Source organism: Galeopterus variegatus, unplaced genomic scaffold (assembly GCF_000696425.1).
Source record: "Galeopterus variegatus unplaced genomic scaffold, G_variegatus-3.0.2 Scaffold1230, whole genome shotgun sequence".
NCBI lineage: Eukaryota > Metazoa > Chordata > Mammalia > Dermoptera > Cynocephalidae > Galeopterus > Galeopterus variegatus.
Genome location: NW_007727341.1, coordinates 185,647 through 210,734, shown reverse-complemented (window position 1 = coordinate 210,734; position 25,088 = coordinate 185,647). Strand labels below are relative to the sequence as shown.

The window sequence follows — 25,088 nt, the reverse complement described above, 5'->3', positions numbered from 1 at the left end:
TTTAAATAGCTATTTACCCAAAACATTAAAAAATCTTATTATCAACTCAGCAACTTTCTTGAAAATTCTATTTTTTTTTGAGTAAATATAAATAATCATCTGAGAGGTAAGTAGAAACTACTTCTGAGTAGATACCTTAGAGCAGAAAGGAACTTTAGGGATCGTGATTTCATTTAACAGATCTGGAAACTGAAGCCCAGTAAGGAGAAATTGTTTGCCTAAATTCATACATCTAGGGATGATACTCATTCTACTAATTCTAAATAGAGTAACATCATCCATTCATTATTCCAATTTTGACAGAGAGCAAATGGGAAAATGGTAGTGGGAACTGTCTGCTTAGCATTTGAATGGAATGAAGGAGGTAAACTTGGGTTCATATTTTTATTTCTCAGCAATGCTCCTGTGTTACATGGCCAGGCCCTCGGCCAGGCCTCCTTGTATATTCTTGGCACTTTTTGAACATCTAACACCTAACAGTTCACATCTATGTGTGATTGTCTAAATTTGATTATAAAACTCTCAGTAGGAATCTGTCTTATCATTCTTAGTGACCCCCTATGTGACCCGTATTAAGTGGGCGTTCAATAAATGTTTACTACTATCCAACTAAATTACACTTAAGAGTAAATAAACTCACCTCCGTAAGTAGTAAGATGCATAAGAATTTATAATGCTTAGTTAGTCATAGTTTTCTCTGACTTCATCATTATTTTTACATAGTTATTTCTTTGTTCATTTTTTGCCACTTTATTTAAGGTGATGTTCAAAAACGTATCATCACTGCAGAAGAATAAACTAATAGATTAAAAAAATGAGAGATGAGTCTAATCAAATCAAATAAAACCATGTTAAGGAAATGTATTATAATTCTTCTTTCAATTAGCAAATAGAGGTTTTAAATTTGACTTTGAGCTTCCTAACAGCCAAGGTAAGAAGTAAAATATAACCTCTTACCAAAAAATAGTGGCCACTACATGTAAATTTATGAGGCACTAGAGAAGACACGTTTTGATCAAACTGAGTAGAATGACATGATAAAAAGAGCTCCTATTAGAAGTCAGAATAACACAGATAGTTACTAGCATTTGCACAGCATCTGTAATATACAAAACATTTTTACAGACATTAAAGTTCACCTGAACCTCACAACAATAATTCCAATCTATGTATTATGGTGTATTAGTAGTGTTCCACTTTAAAAATAAAAAAAGGAAGAAAAAGAAAAAAACAGGAAGAAAAACATAATGAAAAAAAAAAAGGAAGAAAAGAAAAACAGACTCATTGATACTATATTACTCTCTCAAGATAGCACATCTAGGAAGTAAAAGACACAGGACTGGCGTTCTTAGGTTTTCTTCCTCCAAATTCCACGTTCTTTCTTCTATACCATAGTGCCCCTCTTGAAAGTGGGTGATCTAGTTCTTGCCACTTACACAACTTTTGATTTATAATAATATTAATACAAGTTATTGAATAGTTGCTATTAGCAATGCATGCTTGTGTCAGGCACCCTGCACTCAATATCTCTGATCTTAACAACTCCGTAATTTATTAACTCATTTTACAGATGAGGAAACTGAGGTAAAGGGGCCCTTCCAGTAAAGGGTCCAAGACAGTTTATAAGTAGTTGATCAGAAATTTAAGCCTAAGTTCTAATATCTTGTAAATATCAGAGAGAGAGATTGTTTGATTCCAGGTTTTCCTGGCTTCAAAGCCCATGTCCTGCTGCTGGCCAGCAGCCTCCCCACAAACCACCTGCACAACTGGGGACAAGCTGCTTACACTCATTCACTTCAGTGCCCATGACCCTCGGATATGGGATAATACTCTGCTTTTCCTGCTATGAAGGGGTATGGAAACAATCAAATAAGTAGATGCATATGGAAGCCCTCTGGGGTACTATTATAGTTATCATAAGTATGCTAATTACACTGTATTTGAAGAACTTTAATAATTATAATTTAATCATCAAACCGAAAAATATATAGAATTATCTAAAAATAATTGTTTAATTTGCTTCGGGTATAGGAGATATCTTTGGCTCTTCTCATGGCAGTCTCTACTTTCTGGCCTCAAATACCTGCAGAGGAGTAGCCTGCCTGGGGAGAGATGGGAAACAGGAGTGTGACCAGTGATCTTCTTAAGAGAAGATTTGTAAACTGTGTCAATTCCATCTTCTGAGAAAATAAGGAATCACATCCTTGAGCCAGGCAAACATTCCATTTGTACATTTTGTTAACCTTGGCACACACTGTTACTACCAGGGCCTCTGGTTTTCTCAGTACCTTTCTCAATAAGCATGTATGAAAACTATGTTTAATGGAAGCGTTGTAGAAAGGACCCATGTGACATTCACTGGGTTGAGCAGAGTCACTTTTGTGGCCTAGATGATGTGGCAGTCAATATTCCTAATGGCTGGTCAACTTCCTCCTCAGGAGAACACACATCCAGTGTGACTTCTACAAAACTCACCACTCCTTCAGCTAAAAAATAGGATGTTTAGTGGAGGAAGGCTTGTGCTCAAGTCAAAAGGCAATGGAAATGTGTGCTTTCTAATAACTTCACACTGCTGAGTAAGTCAGGGAAGTTACAGCTTCCTTTGGAAGGCAGAATAAGTACAGATATTTTCCTTTTTACTGTATAATAAAAACTGATGAAGAGGAACGCATAAAGTGTGATTTCCTTTTAGACAGAATTCAGTAGATGCATCATTATACGTAGAATAGCTCGTAACTAAATCAAGAGAGAAACAAAGACTTTTGCATCAATCATTTCCCTAAGTGCCACTTACATTGCAGAGGTAGGCAATGGCACCTTTCTCGGGAGTTTATTACAGAACCTCGTCAATAGAGCTTTACTATTTGGGAGATGTGCACACCTCTAAAGTAATCTAAGCTAAATTAGCAAATATCTACAGCTGACAAGAAGCATCAGAGTACTCAGTCCTGTTTTGACTTCAGACAGTGCCTGGAAGAGGTGTGTTGATCTTCACCAGCGGTGGCAGACACCCTCTTACCACAGGAGTAGACTGATGGACATGCACAGCCTCTGAAAAAATCGACATCGCTAAGCATAGTGCTGGGGATTAATCCTTCACAGCCGTGGGATGCCAGACAAAATTGAAATCCAGCAATCAGTGAACATGTTGAAATTGGTAGGTGCATATAAATCTCTAAATGATTACTTTGACCAGATGGAAAAGTCTTCATTCACTGCCTGCTGTAGGGAGTTTTGTCGGTAACACTGAAGAGGGAAGGAAGGTTGAAAATAAGGTATTTTTATGTGCACTAAGGCCTTTATCCAAGAGTAGCTTAAGAGAGGATAGTCACAGGCTAACTGGGTGACGTGATCCTCTTGGCCCCTGGTCATAGGCGGTCAAAATAAATGACTGTATTTTGAAATACCTGTCTTTAACAGCACGTGCTCACTGTCCTCTATAATTACAACGTCTATCCTATAATGATATGCACTAAGATATCATTTAAGTTGCTATGATTTCAGACAGTGACCTATATGGTTATTTCCAAATGAGCACAGGTAAGGTTTGGCTCCAAAATTTAATAGTGTATCTGCAAAAAAGAGTATGGATGGGAATTATTAAAAACTAGTATAAGCTAATTCATAAAGGAAACTGACTATTAAAATTCTCTCCTTCTATCCTCAGTCTTTGTCTCCTTCCTCCATCTGGAAAACTCCTAATCATGCCTAGAAGCCCACTATACTCTCTCACTTTGAAGCTTTCCCCAGATTCAGTAAACGAGTTAGTTGCTTTGTCTTCTGTTTTTTATCACACCACTGTCATTATATTTTATGATGTTTCTACTTGTACATCTATGCTTCTGCCTTGAGCCCTTTAGCAGAGAAACTACATCATTTATGGAATTAGTATATGGTTGTTAAAAATGGGCTCTGCAAGAAGACTACCTATGCACAAATCCTGGTTTCACAGCTGAGCAACCTTGGCTGCAATCCTTAATATCATCTGTAAAAGGAGGAAAATTAAAATATTCACTTCACTGAATTATTGCAAGGATTAAATGAGATAATAACATACAAAGTGCTTTGAAAAGCAGCAGGCTCAATTTTAATATCACCATTGTCTGGCTTAACGTCAGGCATAAAGTAGATGCACAGTGATTGTGTATAAAAAAGAAGAAAAAATTCCATAACAAATAAATACTTCAAGTGTTTATTTTTGGCATATTTCTTTGTTAGTTCTTCAGATAGTTGTGATGAAATGAGGAGCGCATATGATAAGAGTATGTGTTCAGGGACTGCATTTGAATGCTCCCTTATTCCAAGTTAGAGTTTCCTCAATAACCCTCTACTTTTTTTTTTTAAGTATGTTACAAGGAAACAAGAATATCTGTAAGTGTACTTATACCCAACAGAGTTTTAAAACAGAATTCAGGCAAGGAGAGGTGGATATGGCTGGCCCGGTTGGTATTAAATGACTTTCTTCAGAAACACTTTGATAAAATTAGGCACTGCCTGGAAAGTAATAAAGAATCTGCCCCTCTTCATTTGCTGAAAACCCCATTAGGAGGCCTCTCTTGTGTTCTGCTCACGGGCACTTGGCTCCAGTTCCTGCTCTGTCTCTGGTGTGTGTGCAGTCTGGCAGCAAATGCTCCAGAAAAGATTTTGCCTTATGCACAGAGAGCAAGGACCCACACAAAATGCAGGGCATGGGAATCTGCACGGCAGTCCCCTCATCCTGAGAAGAGGACCCCATTTAGCAGAGACTACAACCCATTGAAACTGACTGAGATGTATTTATTCCTTTAGCTAATATTGAGCAACTACCAAGTGCTGGTACTATGACAAGTGCTACAATTCTGGCTGTGAACCACCCAACTAAATAGATGTTAAATAAAATCTAATCTACTTGATAGTAATGATATGGAGACAAAGGAAAGCAAGTGAGATGGTACTGAAAGAAAGGGCAGATGTGTGGTTTAAATGGGAGAATCAGGAAAGGCCCCACTGAGACTTGGGAGTATTTTGATCATGTGTATGAAATACATATATCCAAGCGTTTTTGCTTTTTTGAAAATAAATTCTGCTCTTTGGTGCAACTTCTTTCACAGACAAGGAATGTTCTTAAGCATTTGCCTATTTAATAAGGTTTTGAATATTGAGGGACATTTTTCTATTGCTTTTCTAGCCCATACTTAGATACGAATTCCTCAGACCAAAAAAATATTATCTCTTCAATGATAATAACCAAGGCAAATCACAAAATGTGAAGTAACAAATTCTTTTTATGTTTGGGGTTATTTAATAAACAAAGGAAATGTTTTTAAAAAAAACTCTAGTAGCTCAAATAAAGAAAACATCCTAAACTAAAAAGCTATCCATCTTCCTACTACCACAATATTCTATCATAGATCATTCAACATCCTCTTTGTGCATTAAGTCCCAATTCCTGAGAGTTTGAAAGAAGCTTATGGTTTTCTGAAATGAATACAAAGATCTCGGGTGAACAATGAAAGAGCCCCCAAACTCAGCAAACATCCTAAACTAAAAAGCTATCCATCTTCCTACTACCACAATATTCTATCATAGATCATGCAACATCCTCTTTGTGCATAAAGTCCCAATTCCTGAGAGTTTGAAAGAAGCTTATGGTTTTCTGAAATGAATACAAAGATCTCGGGTGAACAATGAAAGAGCCCCCAAACTCAGTGATTATTCAAACTACCACAGTGAATGAACAATAGTGTGCATATGGAACACAGAGTTTATTTTAGGAAAGGAAATTGATAGAGATAACTCAGGTTTCATTAATGTCTCATAAACTTAAATTGCCTTGGGATCACTTGGGTGCTTGTATAAAACTGCAAAGTGCTGGCTCCAGTTCTGAGACGTGAATGTGAAAGTAAAACCAGAGAATCTACATGAGAATCAAGTACCCCAGAGATTCTGGCCCCAAGCGTCCCCAGACAGAAAACAGTGGTCTCTGGAATGCAATGAAAACATACAAAAAACTACTTCTATATAAGGAAATATTAATGCACTGTGCACACAACTTGGATATATCTTCACATGCTTTGATTAGAAGTGACTTTATAATTAAAAATCTATGTGTGCTGTAACTCATAAAGCTAGTACTTTTTACTGAAAGTTATGGAGAGGTCAGTGTTAGGCAAGGCACCCCCCCTGGTTTCCATGGCGATGCATCTTCCCTAAACCACCTTGACATCACTTGACTTACTTCCTCCATCCCTGGGGAGAAATGACTTATTTGATAGGTGGATTTAGGAAGGCTAACTTCTCTGCTCTGCTCTTTTTCTCTTTTTTCTTTCTTGGAGCAAACTGTCTACAGGAGCAGGAATCTCCTTTGCTCCTTAAAACCTAAGTCTCTCCAGGGTAGTACCACCCTTCCCATGCCATGTGCTGGGGGTCCATCCCGGTGTGCATCACTGGTGACTGAGAGGCCAAGTCTGCCTAATTTTGGGCCCAGCAGGCAGGTCGATGTGGCCCTGGCACTGAGCTATAGCCTTCAACCTGGGGCTTCTGTCATTAACAGAGGCCATATTTTATCCCCCTCTCCCATTTCCTTGTGTTAGTCCTTACTTGTTCAGAACCAGGTGGGGGTAAAGGTGATGTTATTTATCAGGCTACCTCTGAGGGACCCTGACAGTCAGAAGAGGGGGTACTATAGATACATGTGCAGACATCACAGTAGTAGTAGTGGTCATTGATCCTAAAGTTGCAACCAACAAGCCATGTTTGTCCCATTTTATTTAAAAACAAGCCTAAAAATTCAAATTCTTTTATCATTTTATTCATCCAAAAGTAAACAGAAGAAAACAAACATAAAAAAGCATAGTATCCAAATTACATGTTCCAATGTTGAAAAATGTGAGAAGAAAAACTTATATATGGTGATAACGTGATCATGATTTATAACTAACTAGCAATCTTAGCTTTAGAACACTTAATCCAAATCTTTAAAGTGTTGTTCAACTCATCTTTTGTCCATTTGATCTGAGCTTATAATCAAGTATAAACATCTAGTTAGAATATTTTGACAGAACAGTATCGGGAAGTCATTTAGTTTCTAACCTTCACTTTATTTGTCTGTAAAATGGTGATAAAAAAAATCTCTCTATTATACTAAAGTGTGGTGAAGATGAGATGGGAGCACATATAGTGATTCACAAAAAATAAAATATACCATTATGAATAATCATCTCTTTTATGAATTAGATCTATTATTCAGGAATTTTATTTTTTTCACTTGGGGAATCACATAACTCTGTTATATGTATTTCTGCAGATGAAACAACAATAATTCTTGATGAAATTCTATGTGTTATAAAAGGTGCTATGTGTTCTATGGATAATAAAAAGCCATTATTGCATGTTTCCTGTGTTCAAGAAGCTTTTACTTAAGAGATGCAATAAACACTGAAAACAGTAAAACGAGAATAGTGGAGTGGATTTTGTGCCATAAAAGTCATAAGAGGAGGTGAGAGAAATAAAAGGGCACCAGACTTGATTTTAAAGGTAGCTCAACCTCAGATGGACGCAGGAGAGCAGACCAGCAATTCTAGTGGGGACAAACACGTGGGCAGAATTGGACAAGAATGAACATGGGGAGGATGCCGGAGGGGCAAGTCGAGGCGCTGCCCGTGGGCAAACAGGCCACCAGGCACTTTTCTGTTTCTTCAAGGCTAACAAAGGTGAATGCCAACCTCTCCATTACAGCATTTGGTTAAAATATGGCAAAAGTATGGTTTTTAAAAGTCTCTGTAAAAAAAGTCTCTAAGATTGTCTTTAACTAATCTCCCACTCTTTATACTCGTACCATAAGAATAGTTGAATATATATTTGTATACACTACTGAAGAATTGCTATTTATTGGGCTTTAATATTCCAGGGCCTATAAGTATTTTATATTCCAGGGCCTTCCATATGTAAAATCTTCATCCCTTAGTATGTACAACAACCCAATGAAGGTCTGCTGCTGTTTTACATAGAGAAGCTTGAGTTTTAGGAAAATGAAATAACTTGTCCAAGAACACACATCTCATAAATAGTGGAGGAAGAACTCAAATCCATGTCTGACCTAGAGGCTTGACCAGCATGCATAGCCCACCTCTGGCCATACGGCTTATGGATGAAAGTGAAAATTAGATTTTGACATGAAGGGAAAAAGCATATACCAGCCATGGTTAAAATATGTGGTTCAAGTCTTTAATTATTCTATCATCATACTTTATGGTCATAGTCTATACATTCATTAGAGGAAAAAAGATATTTCTCTGGTAACATTCAAAGAAGATATGCTTCAGCTTAAAGTTCAGTAAGCTTTTTTTTTGTGAGGCAATAATTAGCTGAGTTCTCTGGCCTTCATCCACTTTTCTAATGATTTCCCCAGCTACTCAGGGTTAAGCTTCTGTCACAAAAATTATCCTGAGCCATTTGTTAAGCCTGTTTGATGCTCACTGCATTTATTTTCCTCAGGCAGCAAGCAGTGTTGTGAGTTTTTTGACTATACTTAAAGTGCTTAGTTGCTACTGTGAAAATAAACTTTTTGCTTTATTCAAAATATCCAATTTTTTTAGCCTTTGAAGGAAAAACAGATAATACAGAGTAATTGGTGATGAGATGGGACAGGGCCAGGTGCAATTTCAAGGATCCTAATTCACCTACAGAGTAAGACTTCTTTATTATTATGTTAGAAAATGTTTGGGGGAGATTACTTTACTAGGAGGTACATTAAATAAATATTCTCTAGTAGTGTATGAATACAGGAGGGAGGAAATATTTCTCATTTGTTTACTTTCTTTCAAAATAAACTTTAAATACTCTATTTAACCAAAGAAATGCTGGAGAGATGGAAATAAGAATACAAGTAAGTTTAACTTTTACCCCTCTGCTTGTGATTTGCCTCTATTCTTTTTCCACCATAGTTAAGTATGAAGATAATTAGTAGTTAGTCCTCATCCATATTTAAAAGGCTCAACAAGAAGCAAAGGAAGGAAAAGATAGCAAGAGTTACTCAATGCCGATCCTATATTCCTATATCTGGAATTGGCCTCAAACTAATATACTTGGTATCTTGGAATTCATATTGTGCTTGATACACCAGCAGTCTTTTAGTGGCTTATTATGCAACACATAAGCCAAGTTCAAGAGAGAAGAACATGGCACCATTAGGAAATCCCACTACTGACACCATTTGTAATGAAACAAGTGAATTCTATAAGAGGAGATAACTCATGGTATAGACATCATGGTACAAGGTCTCAAACCACCCCTTTCCACTTGAAAAATTTCCCTACATTTCCAGTCTGAGCAAATTTGAAGCTGGCAGACTTATGAAAAATAATTATTCCAGGACTTAAATTGTTCCCTAAAGAACAGACATATTCAGGTCCCCTTGGACTATGTTAGGGTGAGATTTGTTTTCATGAAAAAATTTCTCCACTCATCTTAGACAACCATTGGCAAAAATAGTTTTTATTATTGTAAAATTTATGTATTTGAAATATATTCGATAGGAAGGTCAACTCAGAACTTTAGAAAGATTTTGCAACTACAGAATTTCTTTGCTGAGTTTGCATTTTTCCTTGAATACAGCTATAAAATGCTAAGCTTTATGTTTGTTTTATTGTTGAGGCATTGGAGAAGAGATATACAACAATACTACGACTAGCTTACCATTTTGAGCATTTAGCTTTAAGTCTAAAGTATTATTTGTGCGAATTTTTAACGATGTATCTTTTCAAAGAGAGCTGTAGGCATATAACCTCTATTGTCATGAAGGAATGCACTGGGCTAATTTTCTCTATGTCTCCTTGAACATTTTGCAGTAACAGGAAGGAGTTAATTCTGACTTTTCACTCAAGAGCTGTTTAAAAACTCCTGCTAATTTCAACTTCAATGCATAAGTGATATTTAGGAATTGCTGAATATAGTGAAGACAGTTGTGGGATTTAGGTATTTGTTCAGGTGCCTGAGTCTTCTAATTATTTTATCATTGTCCATTTTTTTTTCCCTGTAATTTGTTTAAATTAGGAATCACATCAGCAATTTTCTTCACTGCTGCCAGTTCAAGATTATTTTGTTTATTCATTAGGTAATTTCTGTGACCAGGTCATTAATGACTATGGATTTGTTAACATATAAATTCACTACGTCTTTAATTCTATTCTAATGAATGTCTGGGAAAGTACTTGACCCCAAATGTACTATCCTGATTTCACTAATCCAGGTAACTTAGAATATGTCTTCACTTATCACAGAGATTTAGAAAAAAGACTTAGCATTAGAAAGGTTAGAGTAGAAAAAATCTTGAGCTCTAGCCTCCGAAGATTTGATTGATTTCAGTTCTACTGTTTGGTAACAAACTAGATAAGTTACTTAGCCTTTTTGAACAACTTTCCTCATCTATAAAAGTAGATACAGAAAATACCTATGGACTTTCTAAACTGAACAAATAGAACTGAGCCTAGTATAAGTTACAATACAAAATACTCAAAATTAGCTTAAAGAAAACTGTATTTTGGGTAACTTTGCTCACAACGTTTGGGATTCTTCCTAACAATAGTTTTGTAAGAAGTGGGGACACTGAAGTAATCACTAGAAAATTTGAATTACAATACTAGGCACTTACATTTAGTGAGTGCTTACCATTCAATGAGTGCTAGGTGTGTGCCTTGTCTCGACATTACTCTGTGAAGTTGGCATTATAATGATCTTCATCTTATGGACAGGGGCACTTAGGTTCAGAGAGGTTGAGTGATTTGCATAGGACCCACAGCCAGAATGTTTCATGGGCAGGATTTGACCTATGTCTGTCTATCTTCAAAGGTCAGTATCTCCTAATTTAAGTGCTATTTTGACTCTATAACCAAGTTCTACCATTAATTCATAAAGAGACCTTAGGTAACTCCTTACTTTATCATGACTTGTATATACCATAGCAGAGTTTGGATGGGCTTTCATATATTCTTCCTCAAAATATCAATGATTCTTGGTTCCAGACTTTGTCACATGAACAAAATGCTACACACTTTTACTTGGAGAGAACATAGGCATACTTCTGAAAAGAGGAGTCTCTCCCTTCTTGCTATTTAAAGTCATCTAAGTAAAACACATCTATTACTAAGGCTCAGGAAATACTTATTTGCATGTGGATAACAATAACTTTATGCATGCTAATTTTTCTTACCAAATACGTTCAGACCCCAAAATTACTTCATTTAATACAAAAGTATGCCATTTTTTTCTTTCAATGAATAATCTAATGCCAACTTGGTGCCAGGTTTGATGGCTGAGATCAGTGTGATGGCTGATAAAGAGTTGAGCTCTTTTCATAAAGTGAGTACATCCTGATTGTCAAGAGAAAAGAACAGGGAGAGCATCTTCAAGCTACAATGGGAGTTTCATATCTGCACAAAGTTAGAATTTCTAATATTGGTTTAAAGGCATTCGTAGTCTAGCCAACTCTAGGACACAGTTTCTTGGAATCACCAACAAACATTAAAATTTAGCTTGTCAACATGGTCTTTAATATCCACCTTCAAAGTGTACCCTAATCAATAGCACGTACTGGCAGTGCAGTGAGCTCGAACCACAAGGCACTCCCCAGGATTACAATGTGACAGGTGAATCTGTGCCACCCCAGTGGAAAGCACATTGGCCTTATATATCTGTCTAGAGACTTAAAAGAGTTCATTCTCTTGTCCCATTGATTCTTCTTCTAATACCCTATTCTATGAACATAATTCTAAATACATAAGCAACTTCATACACAAAGATTTTATTACAGAATTTTTCAAGTACTGAAAAAAACATAAAAATAACTTACATGTTCTAAAATCAGAAAGAAGTAAACTGTAGCACACATATTTACAGAATATAACATAAGTATTACATATTTATAAAGGATTTGTATTCTAATGTAAAAATATTTATGCTCTAATATTTAATTTAAAGCTATAAAAATTTTACAATACATAGAGTATTATAAAGTTTAAAGGACCAAACTTACATGTAGAAAAACTAATAGTAAATAAATAAAAATATTATCAATGGTTATGTTTTGAATGATGGGACTGTGGGTATTTTCTTTATATTTGTTTCTTTCATACTTAAAATTTTTCCTACTGATTGTTTATTACTTGTATAATGGAAAAACATACCCTTTCTAGCATTCAGTTTGGGTTTTTAATGATTTTCAATGCTATGTTTTCAGGCTTAATCTCAGTTTTATGATTTATTAATATGTGTATATAAAATGGATTACAAATTGTGCATGGTTACATCTCAACCCATATGGTTCTCAATGGGGGTGGTGGGTGCTTGTGCCTCCCGCCGACGCCTTGGACATTTGACAGTATTTGGAGACAATTTGAGTTGTCACAACTCTAGGAAAGGTGCTACTGGCATTTAGTTGGTAGAAACCAAGGATGCTGCCAATCATCTTATAATACAGAGCACAGCATCCACCACAAAGAATTATCCAGAAGCAAATGCCAATAATGCCAAGGTTGCCTAAAACAAAATGCTTAAAAATTATATTAACTCAAGACTGTTATGGAAACTCTGAGAAGTTTACTACCAGAATCTCTGAAAAAACCTGCCTATCCTTTATCTCCCCATCTACTCACTCACTTCCACAAAATACCAAGGATAAAGAAATAAGTGTTCTGCTTATGTGCTGCTTGAAGTTTGGAGAAAAAGAAAGACATAAAAATCAAAATTTTAATGTAGTTGGAAGTGCTAGAATGGAGAGCTTTGGGGTAACAGAAATGAGCACTTAATCCAACTTGGTAGTTCAAAGGAGGCTTTCTGGCACAGATGCTACTGAGCTGAACTTACAGGATAAGAAGGCATTAATCAGGTGAAGACCAGTGGGAACTGCATTCTAGAAGGACAGACATTTATAGAACAAGCACAGGCATGAAGCATGGAACAGCATGGAGTGTTGTGGAAACAGTAAGTAGTCTGATAGCACTGGAGGCACAGGAGAGGCTGGGGAAGAGACATAGAAGCCGCAGGGCCAGAGTAGCTTTTTCTGTCTAAGGAAGTCAAGATATATTTCCCAGAAGAGGAAGAATATGAACTAAGAGGTGAAGGTTGAAAAGATGTTTCAAGAAATATGAGAAGGGGATGAGGGTATTCTGGCAGAGAGAACAGTATATGCAAGAATATGGCAGCTGGAGACAACATGACATGCTCAGGGAACTTCAATATAGTGTTGCTGGAACATGAGGTTGGGCAGAAAGAGGAAAAGGTAGGAGAAATGACCAGAGATGACTCTGGGCTGGTAGGCACTGTTCTGATCCTGATCTTTGGGGATTATCCAAACACTGATATTTTATTTTATGGGTGATGTAGAAGAATCTTGAGGGTGAGTTTCCATGTTTTAGAAGATTTCTCTTGTAAGAATATGAAGTCAGAATGCAAGAGGAGTGGGATAGAGATGGGGCTGAGGTGAGACTAGTATAGTGATTTAAAGGGACAATCCATCAATGATGTAATTGAGAAACCCACTGATAAGTACTTGTTGAGTCTCCATGATACTCTCTGCATAGCTCTGGAACCTGTGGAGATATGAAAAAGGGACAATCCATCAATGATGTAATTGAGAAACCCACTGATAAGTACTTGTTGAGTCTCCGTGATACTCTCTGCATAGCTCTGGAACCTGTGGAGATACGAGGAAAATTCACACTGAGCTGAACAGAGGATTCCCTCCTCTCCAGCTGATGATAAAATGAATGAACACAATTAAGGTTTATTATTATCAAGTGAGATGTTTGCTGTATAACATACATCAGGACTAACTGAATTCAGACTAGGCAGGAAAGGTGGTATTAGACAGAGGGTAGGTTTTGATGTGAGCTAAAATAAAAAAATAAGTGTGGCATTTGTGTAGGAAAAGGCATTATGGGAAAGGGAAATTAACATAAGCCAGGACTCAGAGACTGGGATCAAGACGTGTCCTTGGAAATGCTAACCTAGGTTTTATCAATTGTCAGTGGTTCTCAAGGATGCATAAAGCCAAGTGCTGAAAGTGTCACTCAGATTCAGCTCCAAGGTCATCTCTGTGAACCCTTTCTGATGCTTCCCACCTTCTGAATAAGACTGGCCAGTCTCTCCTTTATGTCTCCCTAATCCCTGCATCATGTGAGAATAGGGCAACTTACTAAACCTTTGTTTTTATGACCATTGTTACATAAACCCCTCTTAGCCAAAATTATGCTGTCAAGTTTCCAATGATGAGAACAGTGCCTGTCACACATTACATATACTAACTTTTTTTTCATAGATAATTGGATGAATGATTATGTTTATTTAGTAATGGGTACAATGAAGAATAAAGACAGCCATGATACTAACACTACAAGTACTACCCAATATTTATTAGTGTCCATGTGCCAGGCACTGTGTTATGCGTAATTTTTACAAAAATCATTTAATTTAATTCTCACAATAATGCAGTGAGGTAGGTACTATTATTCTCCCCATTTTACACAGAAGAGATCTGAGATTCAGGTGGTTGTATTACTTGTCCAAGATCGTAGAGCCAGTAAAAGGCAGAGCTATAAACTCACTCACTTCAAAGATCATAATCTTACCCACTATTTATGTATCTTTCATTCGGAAGAGAGTTCAGACTTAAGGTGATTTGATTTTTTAAAAAACATTTGTTTATTTAATATACTTGCCCTAGACTCGAAAGAGTCAATGAATTGCAACTCTCTGAACACCACTTTAAGTTTAAAAGTGGAAATGTGTCTTTAAAAAATCCACTACATTAGAGTTTACAAACTCAATGAAAAAAGCATAGTGCAAACTTGTCCAAGAGACAATGAAACCTAAAATGAAAATGAATAGGTCAGGGCAATCAAAACTGTCTAGCCCCAGAATTGACTCATTATATGACAAAATCATTTAGATGGCTTACTTTATGTAATAACCCTCTAAGTTGGCCTAGAAGCATGGAATTAGGAAAAGGGAAGACATTTTTTTGAACAAACACATACATGCTAATTGAAATCACTTGCTGATTTGATGAATAATTCCACCAACCTAAAAAGACAGACTAGACTCCCATCCACTCAATGAGAATGAAGGCTCAGAAAACCTAAATAAGTTTCCAAAAAGCAATAGATCCTTAACCTGAGAACCTTCTCAATGGATTCCTCTACTGAAAACTCTGGAACAAGCATTAGCAAATTACAGCAGAGGCCCAGATCTAGCCTGCTGTCTGTTTTGGTATTATCTGCTTGTTAAACATTGTTTTACATTTAAAATAATGATTAAGAAATTCAGAACTTCAAAAAAATAATATTTGTGACATGTGAAAATTGCATGGAGCTCAAATTTGAGCATCCATAAAGTTTGATTATGTAATACAACCATTTGTTTCTGTATTGTCAATGGCTGCTTTTGTAGTACAACAGTTTTCAGTAGTTGTGACAGATAACATGACCCAAAAAACCTAAAATATTTACTATAGAAAAAGCTAGTTGATCACTGCTCTAGAATAAAGCTCAACTGGTGCCAAGGAAATCAGTGAAGAACATACTGCAGATATCATGGGTTTGGCCTTTCAGATTTGCTCCCTAACTCAGTGATTCTCAAAGTGTGGCCCCTGGACCAGCAGCATCAGTATCAAGTAAGAACTCACTAGAAATGCAAATTCTCAGACCTCCACCCCAAATCGACTGAACCAGAAACTCTGAGGCTGGGGTCCAGCAATCTGTGTCTAAAAGTCATCTAGGTGATTCTGATACATTCTAAAGGTTAAAAACCACTGATCTAACTTGAGGAATGGCATCTGTCATCCCAACATAATTACAAGAAAGGCTTTTATTGGCTCCTCTCTGTGGGTGAGGCATGGAGCTAGATATTTCACTTATATTTTTGTATTCCCTACAACAGTCTTGAAAGGTGGGGATTATTAGTGCTATGGGTCAAATGGGTCCCCCAAAAGTTCATGTGTTGGAAACTTTATCTCCATTGTAACAATGTTAAGAGGGTGGAAAATCCTATAATGGTAGTTGAAAGGTGGGGACTTTTAGAGGTGATTAGATTGTGAGGACTGTACTATCATGAATGGATTAATCTATTGATGATTTAATGGGTGGTCATAAGCATGGGTCTGATGGATTTATAAGGAGAGTGAGGGAGAAGCTTAGCTCTCTCTCACTCAGCCCACTCCTGCCATGTGATACCCTTCATTGCTGTGGAGAGTCACCAGCAAGCAAAAGGCCCTCACTAGATATATTCTCTGGACTTTGAACTTCCCAGTCTCCAAAAGTGTGAGAAATAAATTATATTTCTTTATAATTTGCCCAGTTTCAGGTATTCCTTTATAAGCAACACAACTGGAATAGTACAATTAGTCCCATTTTATAGAAAAGGGATTGAAGCTCAGGGAGATTAAGTAACTTTTTCACAGTTACTGAATTAGGATTTAAACTGAGATCTGTTTGCTACGTAGCCTACGCTTCCCCCTCACCTTCTCTGCCCTCTCCCTTACCATGTGTGAGAGGCAGAAAGGTACTCCCTGTTTTCCTGGCATCCGGAAGGAGCTGATCTGGTTTATTAGCAAGGACTCGATGTTCTCTTGTTGATTATAAACAATTTCACAGAATATCAACATCAGACAAGACTACTCTGTACCCATGATTGATCAATACAAAAGCAAGACCATGCTATTGTCATGTTTGAAAAGAGGCAAAAACATAAACTTTAAACCACAAAATGACCAAATATCCTCCCATCCCAGCTAATATGAGTAACTGTTGCTTCTTTATCAATTACTGTTTTAGCCGCTGTCTAGTCTTCATTACTTTTAGATACAATTACAAGATACCCAATCATGGAATTACTCTGGCTTCCTGACAATATCCAGTCCCGATCAATGCCCTGCTTTCTTAAGTCCTCTTCAAAAGCACCTAACACAAGCTGAACTCTGTGAGTCCTATAGTTAGAAGCACTCTCTTCCTGAGATGCTCCACATTTCCACATGGTGTGTATTCTCTTTCTGCAATGAGGAATTAACATAAAATTTTCCGCCACAGGTGTGTTTTCCTGATGATTTTGGGCTGGAGGCTATTGACAGGTATAAGCCCTTGCTTCTCTTCCTTACCTCTTACCCTCCACCCCCACCCCAGCTAATATTACAACTCTCCTCTCCCAGATGGGGTGGGGAATAGGTTCCCAAAGTGAGCAAAACTGAAAAATAATGGTTCCCAAACAAATCAGTACCAATCACATTGCCAGGTCCAGGACAGACACTTGGTATTTTAAATGGATTAATGGACCTTTTAGTGCCAATCTTATTATAAAAAATGATTTCAGGGAACTGCCTGTCTTTTTCAAATATAGTTCAAATTTCTATTTTTAGTTTCCAGCCTCCACCTGTCAAAGTCTTTCAATCCCCCAGCTCTTGAGATTTCAAGTGTCACCATCTTCATGCAGACTTCCCAGAAATCTCCTGACTGGATGGGATGACTCTCCTCTTTGAGGTCTCTAAAGTCCCTGCTCCCTCTCACCAGACAGTTTTTCATCTTAGATTAGTTATTCATGAGCTGTTTGGACTTTCACCAATTTGAAAACTTCTTAAAGACAGTAAAATATCCTGTTGTCCTTTATTCCCCTCCACACAGTAGGTGTTTCATACAAATTTGTTAAATTTCAATTGCAAATCTAATTTTTTCTTCCAGTTACAGAATAGAAAGGGCTGCTTTCTCAGCCAAAGTAAAGCCCATCTAAGCTGACCTTCTGCAGCTCACTACTGGATGTCACAATTGAAATGATTTCCAGGGATAGGGGTTCAAATAAACAACAGTCCCAGATGCTTTTGGTGTGCGGGTATCTTTAACTTGCAGAGGGATTTTGATATGAAATCTTACTAACAGAAAAAAATAATAATAAAAATCTTGATCAACTAATCAACAGTTTTCAGGCTACCATGGAAACTTGAAAGGCACTGGAGGTCCTTGATTATGTGGTTTAAGTAGAAGTACATTGGTACTATTAATGTATGGAAGCAAATGACATCCATGCCATAATTTTTTTTAATAATCTTCTATATTCCAAGCACATGCTAAAGAGAAAAAATAATTGCACAGTCAAGGAGAAGTAATAAAAACATGTCAACTCGTCTCACACTTTTTTGTTGGTCTTCCGGGAATTCCATGTGGTTTACCACATCCCCGTGCTTATACACGGTACACAAAATGTTTAACATACAGTAAAACTTACAGTGTAAAACTCACCCAGTGTTTTATATGTAGTACTTGCATAAGCACCTTTCTTGCATATTAACTTGATAACCTCTCTTCATCCATAAAAACCAGGCTTAGAGGTCACCTCCACCATGGAGTCAGCTCTGATTGCTTCCATCTTCTTCACTTGGACTTAATTACTTTACATTCTTCTTCGACTTACTAGTACCAATCTATTTACCATAATGTATTACATTTTATTTGTTTATATTCCCTTTTTCCTTGAATAACTGAGAGTCCCTTGAGGGCAGCAACTATCTTTAATTCATCTTAGCATCTTTGGACCTAGCATAGTGCCTAGCATATTGTAGAAAATCAAGAAATGCTTATTAAATGCAAGCCCATTCTGAAAAGCAAATGGCAAGGTATTGGTAATTACTGAAGCTGGATGATGGATATATGACACTTTACTACGCTATTCTCTATACTTTTTTTCATGCGTAAAATTTTCTAAAATAAGAAGTTCAACATAATTGAAGAACATGCAAGATGTCAGATAAATCTATCCAAATGTTTAAGTTCCTACAACAAATGGAGCTACTATATAGCTATGACCTCCATATGCTCCTCATTTCTTTTCTCATAAGAAATATATTTAAGAGCAAACAACATTACCCTGAAATAAAATACAATTTTGCTGTTTCAGAACAGCTGCAAGCCATGGATATCATATTAAATGAGAATTTTTGGAAAAACTGAAAATTGACAGTTTACCCCTAAGTATTTTATGGAGGAGGGACTTCTGCAGATTTTTGTCCTTCTTCTCTCTTATCTGAATTGCTACAGAAGCATAATTAGCATCTCTGCGTACACTCTCTTACCTCTCAACTCATCTTCACCTACTTCCCGGTTGACCCACCTAAAACACTGATCTGTCCCATTTGTGCCCTCAAAGTTGAAGACTGAGTCTTCAACTCTTCACTGTTTTAGGAATAAATGTGTGCTCCCAGCACTGAACCTCAAGTGACCTCTTTAGCCATATCTCCCATGGTAACATTCTAAGACTCATGTGCTGGAAAACACCCTCGATTCACTGCCCTTATCCATACAAATCATTCTGTGTCAGTGCTTAGGGTTAGAGCTCAAGCTCTTTGCTCAGCCTGAAATCCTCTTCCCCCATTCTACAATTTAGGAAATCCTTCTCCCATTTCAAGTTTCTATACAACTATTCTTTCTCCATGAAGCCTTCCCTTGATTCCTTTCTTGAATGCACCACTCCACCTATGGCTTCTACAGGCCATTGCTTGGGTCTATGCCTCGCATTGATTTCCTTCTGTCTTGCTTGGTAAGCAGTCTTCCTTACTAGAATGTAAGCATCCTGAGGGCACCTTCCTTTAATGTTCATCTTGCACCTTCCCACCATATCAGTCAATACTCGATAGAGGACCCGGCACACAGGTAGAATTCAACATGACATATTACGTGCTAAACTGTGAAATGATGAAATTAACCTTGTGAGTGTTCTGCCCCGTTCCCCTTATTAAAGAGTAGATATGTTTAAAACCTCACATCATTATATTAAATTTTATTAGTCATTTTAATCCTCTTTACAAAGTGCTTTTGCTTCCTAAATCTTGGATTCCAATTGAAATAGAACTTTTTAAAAATAGGACTTTATCAAAACTGGAAACTATTTTAAATGGGAGAATTGTTTCTCCCAATTCTTTTCTATCCATGGCTAATTCTCATCAGCATTGGAGATGATAATACTAAGGTAATACTGTTTTATTTCAACACTGATATAGGCCTTCCTATTCAAATAGACTCAGAGGTACTTTCAAGTTAACTGAAGTACAAAGTCACACTGAAGGAAATACTCTAAGGTGGGGCCACTGAAGTATTATTACCTTCTGAAGCTGACATATAGGCTCAGTGTTGCCTAAAAGAAGCTCAAGGTTTTGCTCTGGGCCTCATCACCTTCAATTCTCCACCACAAAAGAGTGGCTAATTCTCTCGCTTATCATGGGCCATACTTTCTACGTGATGCAATCTTAGTGAAGTGTTTAGGAATCTACACTGGGATAACCCATGGCATTCTTTTTTTTTTTTATTTGAAGCTAGAAAGAATGAAGGCCCTGATAATCTAATTTTTTGTGGCTTGCTCTTTAGCTGTCTCTTTTTCTTCAAATTCCACTTGGCTGGTGATCAACATACATAGGTTCTGTTTGTGCCTAGACACTGTCATAGTCTGAGAAGACACAGGCAGGAAGCCTGCACCAGAATTCTCATGTTCTTATTGGGCCTCATCATTGGATTCTACTTCGACTGGACACTCATCATGAATGCATGAATCACATGTGGTCAAAATTCAGTGAATACCTTAGAATGAAAGGGGCTCAGGAGACCACTTGGCTTGGTTTAAATTCAGCCTCTGATCTATTGTAAAGGTCAGTGGTCTGGCTTAGCTCACTTATGTGCCATGGTTGTGTCCCATGCTTGGGGCTCATGCTTGGTTTGGGGTTAAAAGCCTTGTAGAAGTTAAGTGGCTGTTGTGTGATTTGATTTCTCATGAATGTAAAATATGTGCCTTATTCTCATCTATGGTAACCCACAGCTTGTATTTTAGAATGATGAAGGCTTATACAATGAATTCAATGTCTTCCCCGCTTATACGACATTTTGTATAATATCTATAAATATGTAGGCACAACTGTATATATGCATGTAAAGAAATACAAATTCAGATATGAATATGATTATGATTTGGATATCTATCCCCAGGAATACATTTCGGATCAGCTCAAAATCCTGTGATTCTTGTTGAGAGTCACACTTCTAATTCTGCTTTTCATATTGTTGGAACTCAAATTTGACGTTTCAATTTGAAAACCTTCAACTTTAAGTAACATAAAACAGAACTTAAAGAATAAAATCTGAGTCATTGCCAGGGTTCTTAAACTTGGGAATTGTTACTTTAAATATCTACATTACCAACATTAGCAATAAAAGAACTGTGTGCTATTTAATAGCACTGTGAAAACTGACTTCCTCAAATACCTCTATGGTGGTTCTCCTTTGGAACCGAGCTCTGAAACCAAGCCACCCTGAGTGCACTAAAGTGGGGGACTATAACTCAACTAAATCAGAGAACAAATAATAATATGGTGACAAAAAGAAACTGAAGCAAATTATTCCAATCGTAGGAATTGAAATGATCTTATTTGTATTTTACTAAGACGTCGATGTTAGCACCTTGAGGCAGAAATCTCAAGACGATGCAACACTGTTGTGTAACACTTGGATATGTTTGTTTCTGCATTGTTTCCCTTCCAGGGGTAAAATAAAATTACTGTGTAATATGAGAAAAGAGGAAAACTAATTTCTGAGGTTTTATTTAATTTCAACTCAATATTATTTTCATTGCATCTAAGCAGACCTTGTCATAGATTGAAAATAAAGATATGGAAATTACATGAAAACTTCTTATATTCTTACATTGGTCTAAACAGAACCTAATGAACCTACTTTGCAGGAAAAAAATAAAAAAAAGGACTTTCTGAAGATAAGATACATTGACCATTATTAACATATTAACAGACAACACTTGTATATAACTCATGTAGTTTCATCTTACCTACTAGGTCTTAGCTTCTGTAGTTAGAAAGATTACAATAAGCATGGGCAAGTGTAAATATTTCCATCTTCCCACATTACACATGATGTGAGAAGTGAATATTCATAACTCAGCAATAAAAGATCATATCCTTATCTGGAAGAATATTAGCAAGTATCTCAGAGACTACATTCTTTAACTTGGGAAAAAAGGAGATCTGGGATGTAGAGCTGATATCAAATGATTTAGGTTTAAATGATCCAAAGTATGTTATTTTAGTAGAAGCATTATTTTTTGAAAAAAATAAACGAGTGTATAAAAAAATAAAGGAGTGTATAAAAAGGAACTTCAAAAAGTTGGCAAAGGAATAAAATTAAAAAATAATATGAATCTTTCAATGAACTTTTTGAAGTACTCTCATACATATTTGTTCGTATATACATACAACACAATACGGGTTGAATACATGTATTTGAATTGTTAAAGCAAAGTTGATCAACTTCTTTTTTAAACTTTCCAGTCTTTGAATAACAAAATTGATTTTGGTCAGCAAAAGTAAAATTTATATTAGATGCACAGAATACTTATTGGTAGCAACAGTGCTATGTGTATGGGTTCCCACTCAGGAGCCAAATGAGCAGAGTGGTTCATTGGGGATTGTAAATGAAACACTTGCAAATTAAGCGTTCAAAAGCACATTTTTGCTGAGAACCCATTAACTCAATTTTATACCCAAAGCTTACCCATTCTATATCATAATTAACAACCCAGCTCCACCCCCGCACCTCCTAACTAATGAGGCACACACAGATATTTCCCTCACAAATCAAGACACTCATTCGGTAGATGGAATCATTAAGGACATTAAGGCATAGTAGCCAACATGAACTTGACAACCAAAAACCAACCTGTACTCTCACCCCACAGTAAAGAGTCCTAACTTCCCACCTTGGAAATATATTTAACCCACAAAAATACCGTAAACCTAAATAGGTTCAAATAGAAAGAAAATGTTACCATATCCCTTCCCTTCCAGTGTCAAATATCTGGATAAACAGAAATGAACTGTCCAGTCGCTAGGCTGCTCTATGTCAAGCATGCATATTTTAAAACTTTTACTTTGGGCATTAAGCCTTCTCAACTTCTGCTGCGTCTTTCTCCAGCTCGGAACCAGACCTCACCCACCGCACAGACTGGGAGCGACCACTTTACCTTCCGAAAAATCAATCAGTCCCAGCAAATGAAGCAGCTTCAGAGATGCACATATAATCACAACAATACCCACTGTTTGCAGTCCTTCCGACTCCCACTCGAGAGTCAACATCCTCTATGCTGGCAGAGCATCCCAGCCTCCGGACCCTTTTGGAGCGGAGAGAGTTAATTAGAGAATCGGAGCAATGTCTGGCTTGGAACAAAGACTCGCGAGGGGGAAAAGTGAGCAGCTCCTCGCAGATGCACCGGGCAAAGCAGGCGGCCCCCGGGGTGAGGACAGACCTGGGCTAAGTGCAGTCTCTCATGCTGATCCTGGCATTGGCCTGGCGGGGCTCCCCTCAAGCACAGTGCACCGGCCTCTGGACTCCGCGCTGCAGCCGGCGAGTACTTGGACTTCAGAGCTACGAGGGAAACCTCTGTTAGAGAACTGGAGACTTTGCAGTGTCCACGGACAGAGGGGACACTCCCAGGAAACTTGCCCTGCAGAGCACGGCGGCGCTCCCCGCGCTGACCACGCGAGGCTGGGCAGGGCTGTCTGCGCGCTAGTTTGCTGCCTGGGAAGCTTGCGAATGTCTCCTTTTTGCCACAGCAGCTGCTCTCTCCGCCCAGAGCCTCCTCCGGGAGACAGCTCAGCCCCCTCTCTGATGCTAGCAAAAAATCAGTTCTGGTGGCTGGTGTCTGCAGTCCCTTTTAGAAAGCCCCTGTGGAATCCCATGAGCAGCTTTTCTACGGATAAAAGTGCAGGAGCAAGAGAGCCACGAGTCAGTGACTTTGTCAAGCGGGAGCATCCAAGCCGTCGCCCCCACTACTCCACTCAGCTGCTCTGGTCCCTGCGGACACACCGGGGCGTTGTTAGGGAGATTGATTTAGTCCTTGATTTACAAACGTGGTAGGAGGGCGGGGCACCGCAGCATCTTGTACGAACGATGTTCAGTAACTGCCCACCAGAGGGTGGGGACCACTATCATCCTTTGAAGTCTAGCCTCAGCCTCTTTCAAAGCAAAGTTTCAGACAAAGTTCCCTGATAAAAATCACCGGGTGCTTGTTAAAAACGCTCTCTTGCGGAGGATCCTGGAGTGTGTGCAAGAAACTCAGGTGATTTTTATCATCTGGAAAGCTTGGGCAGAGCTTTCTCCAAGGATCCCACTGGGTGTTACACTCCAAACCACGCCAAGCATGAGGCACCGTTGTGGGAGTGGCACCGATGCTACAGCATGCCGGGACACTGGCTCAATCCCCCGGTTGGTTATCTCCGGTCTGCTGAAGCCCAGCCTGACAAGGGAGGTGCAGGGAAAATATAGGAATATTGTCAGGGCTCCCTCGGATGTTCGGAATCTTGCCAAGCATCTGATGTACATATGTAAATATGCACGTGTGCCCAGGTGTTCCTTGGTTACTGTCTAATGTAATTGCTATGTGCGTCCAGGTGTTCTGGGTTACTGGACTTAAGTATAAGGGATGAGCGGCTCTGAGCCACATGCCCCAATCCCCGCCCTCGGGATGCCCCTGGGGGGCCGCTCTTGCTGGTGGAGGCTGTTGCTGCAAGCTGTTGCATCTGCTGGAAGCTGCTGCTGCTACTGCTGAGGAAGCTGAGGACTGAGCTGCGTCATCTGTCAATGGCTCCAGCGGGGGGGCCGCTCTTGCTGCTGGAGGCTGTTGCTGCAAGCTGTTGCATCTGCTGGAGGCTGCTGCTGCTACTGCTGAGGAAGCTGAGGACTGAGCTGCGTCATCTGTCAATGGCTCCAGGGATCTTTCCCAATTACCTAGCTCGTGGACCTGCATGTGAGGTGTCTGGTAACCCAGCCTGGAATGTAAGGGGTCTGTGACCCAATGTGTACAATGGGTTTGAAGGGTCTGTGGGCCCTAGCCCTGGCAATACAATTGGCTACGGCAGGATTCTGACAATTGCAATTTGCCTTAACCCTATAGGAGATGAAGAGAATTAACTTACACCCCGTATGCAACTGGAACTCACTATGAAACATAAGGGCTTATGAATAATATCTTAGACCCCTGGCAGTATTTTCAGTTTCTGCATCTTCCTTGTTGTGTGATCT

At 38.2% G+C, this 25,088-nt stretch overlaps 1 protein-coding gene across 1 annotated transcript in view; it reads right to left on the bottom strand.

Annotated features, from left to right (window-relative positions):
- The window catches only part of KCNIP4 (Kv channel interacting protein 4), a 220,934-nt gene extending 197,647 nt beyond the window's left edge, over positions 1-23,287 (bottom strand). The window contains exon 1 of the mRNA XM_008575744.1: positions 23,032-23,287. Coding sequence (XP_008573966.1) covers positions 23,032-23,143 — 112 coding nt within the window. The 5' untranslated portion in view covers positions 23,144-23,287. The remainder of the gene's footprint in view (positions 1-23,031) is intronic.
- Between the last annotated feature and the right edge of the window lie 1,801 nt (positions 23,288-25,088).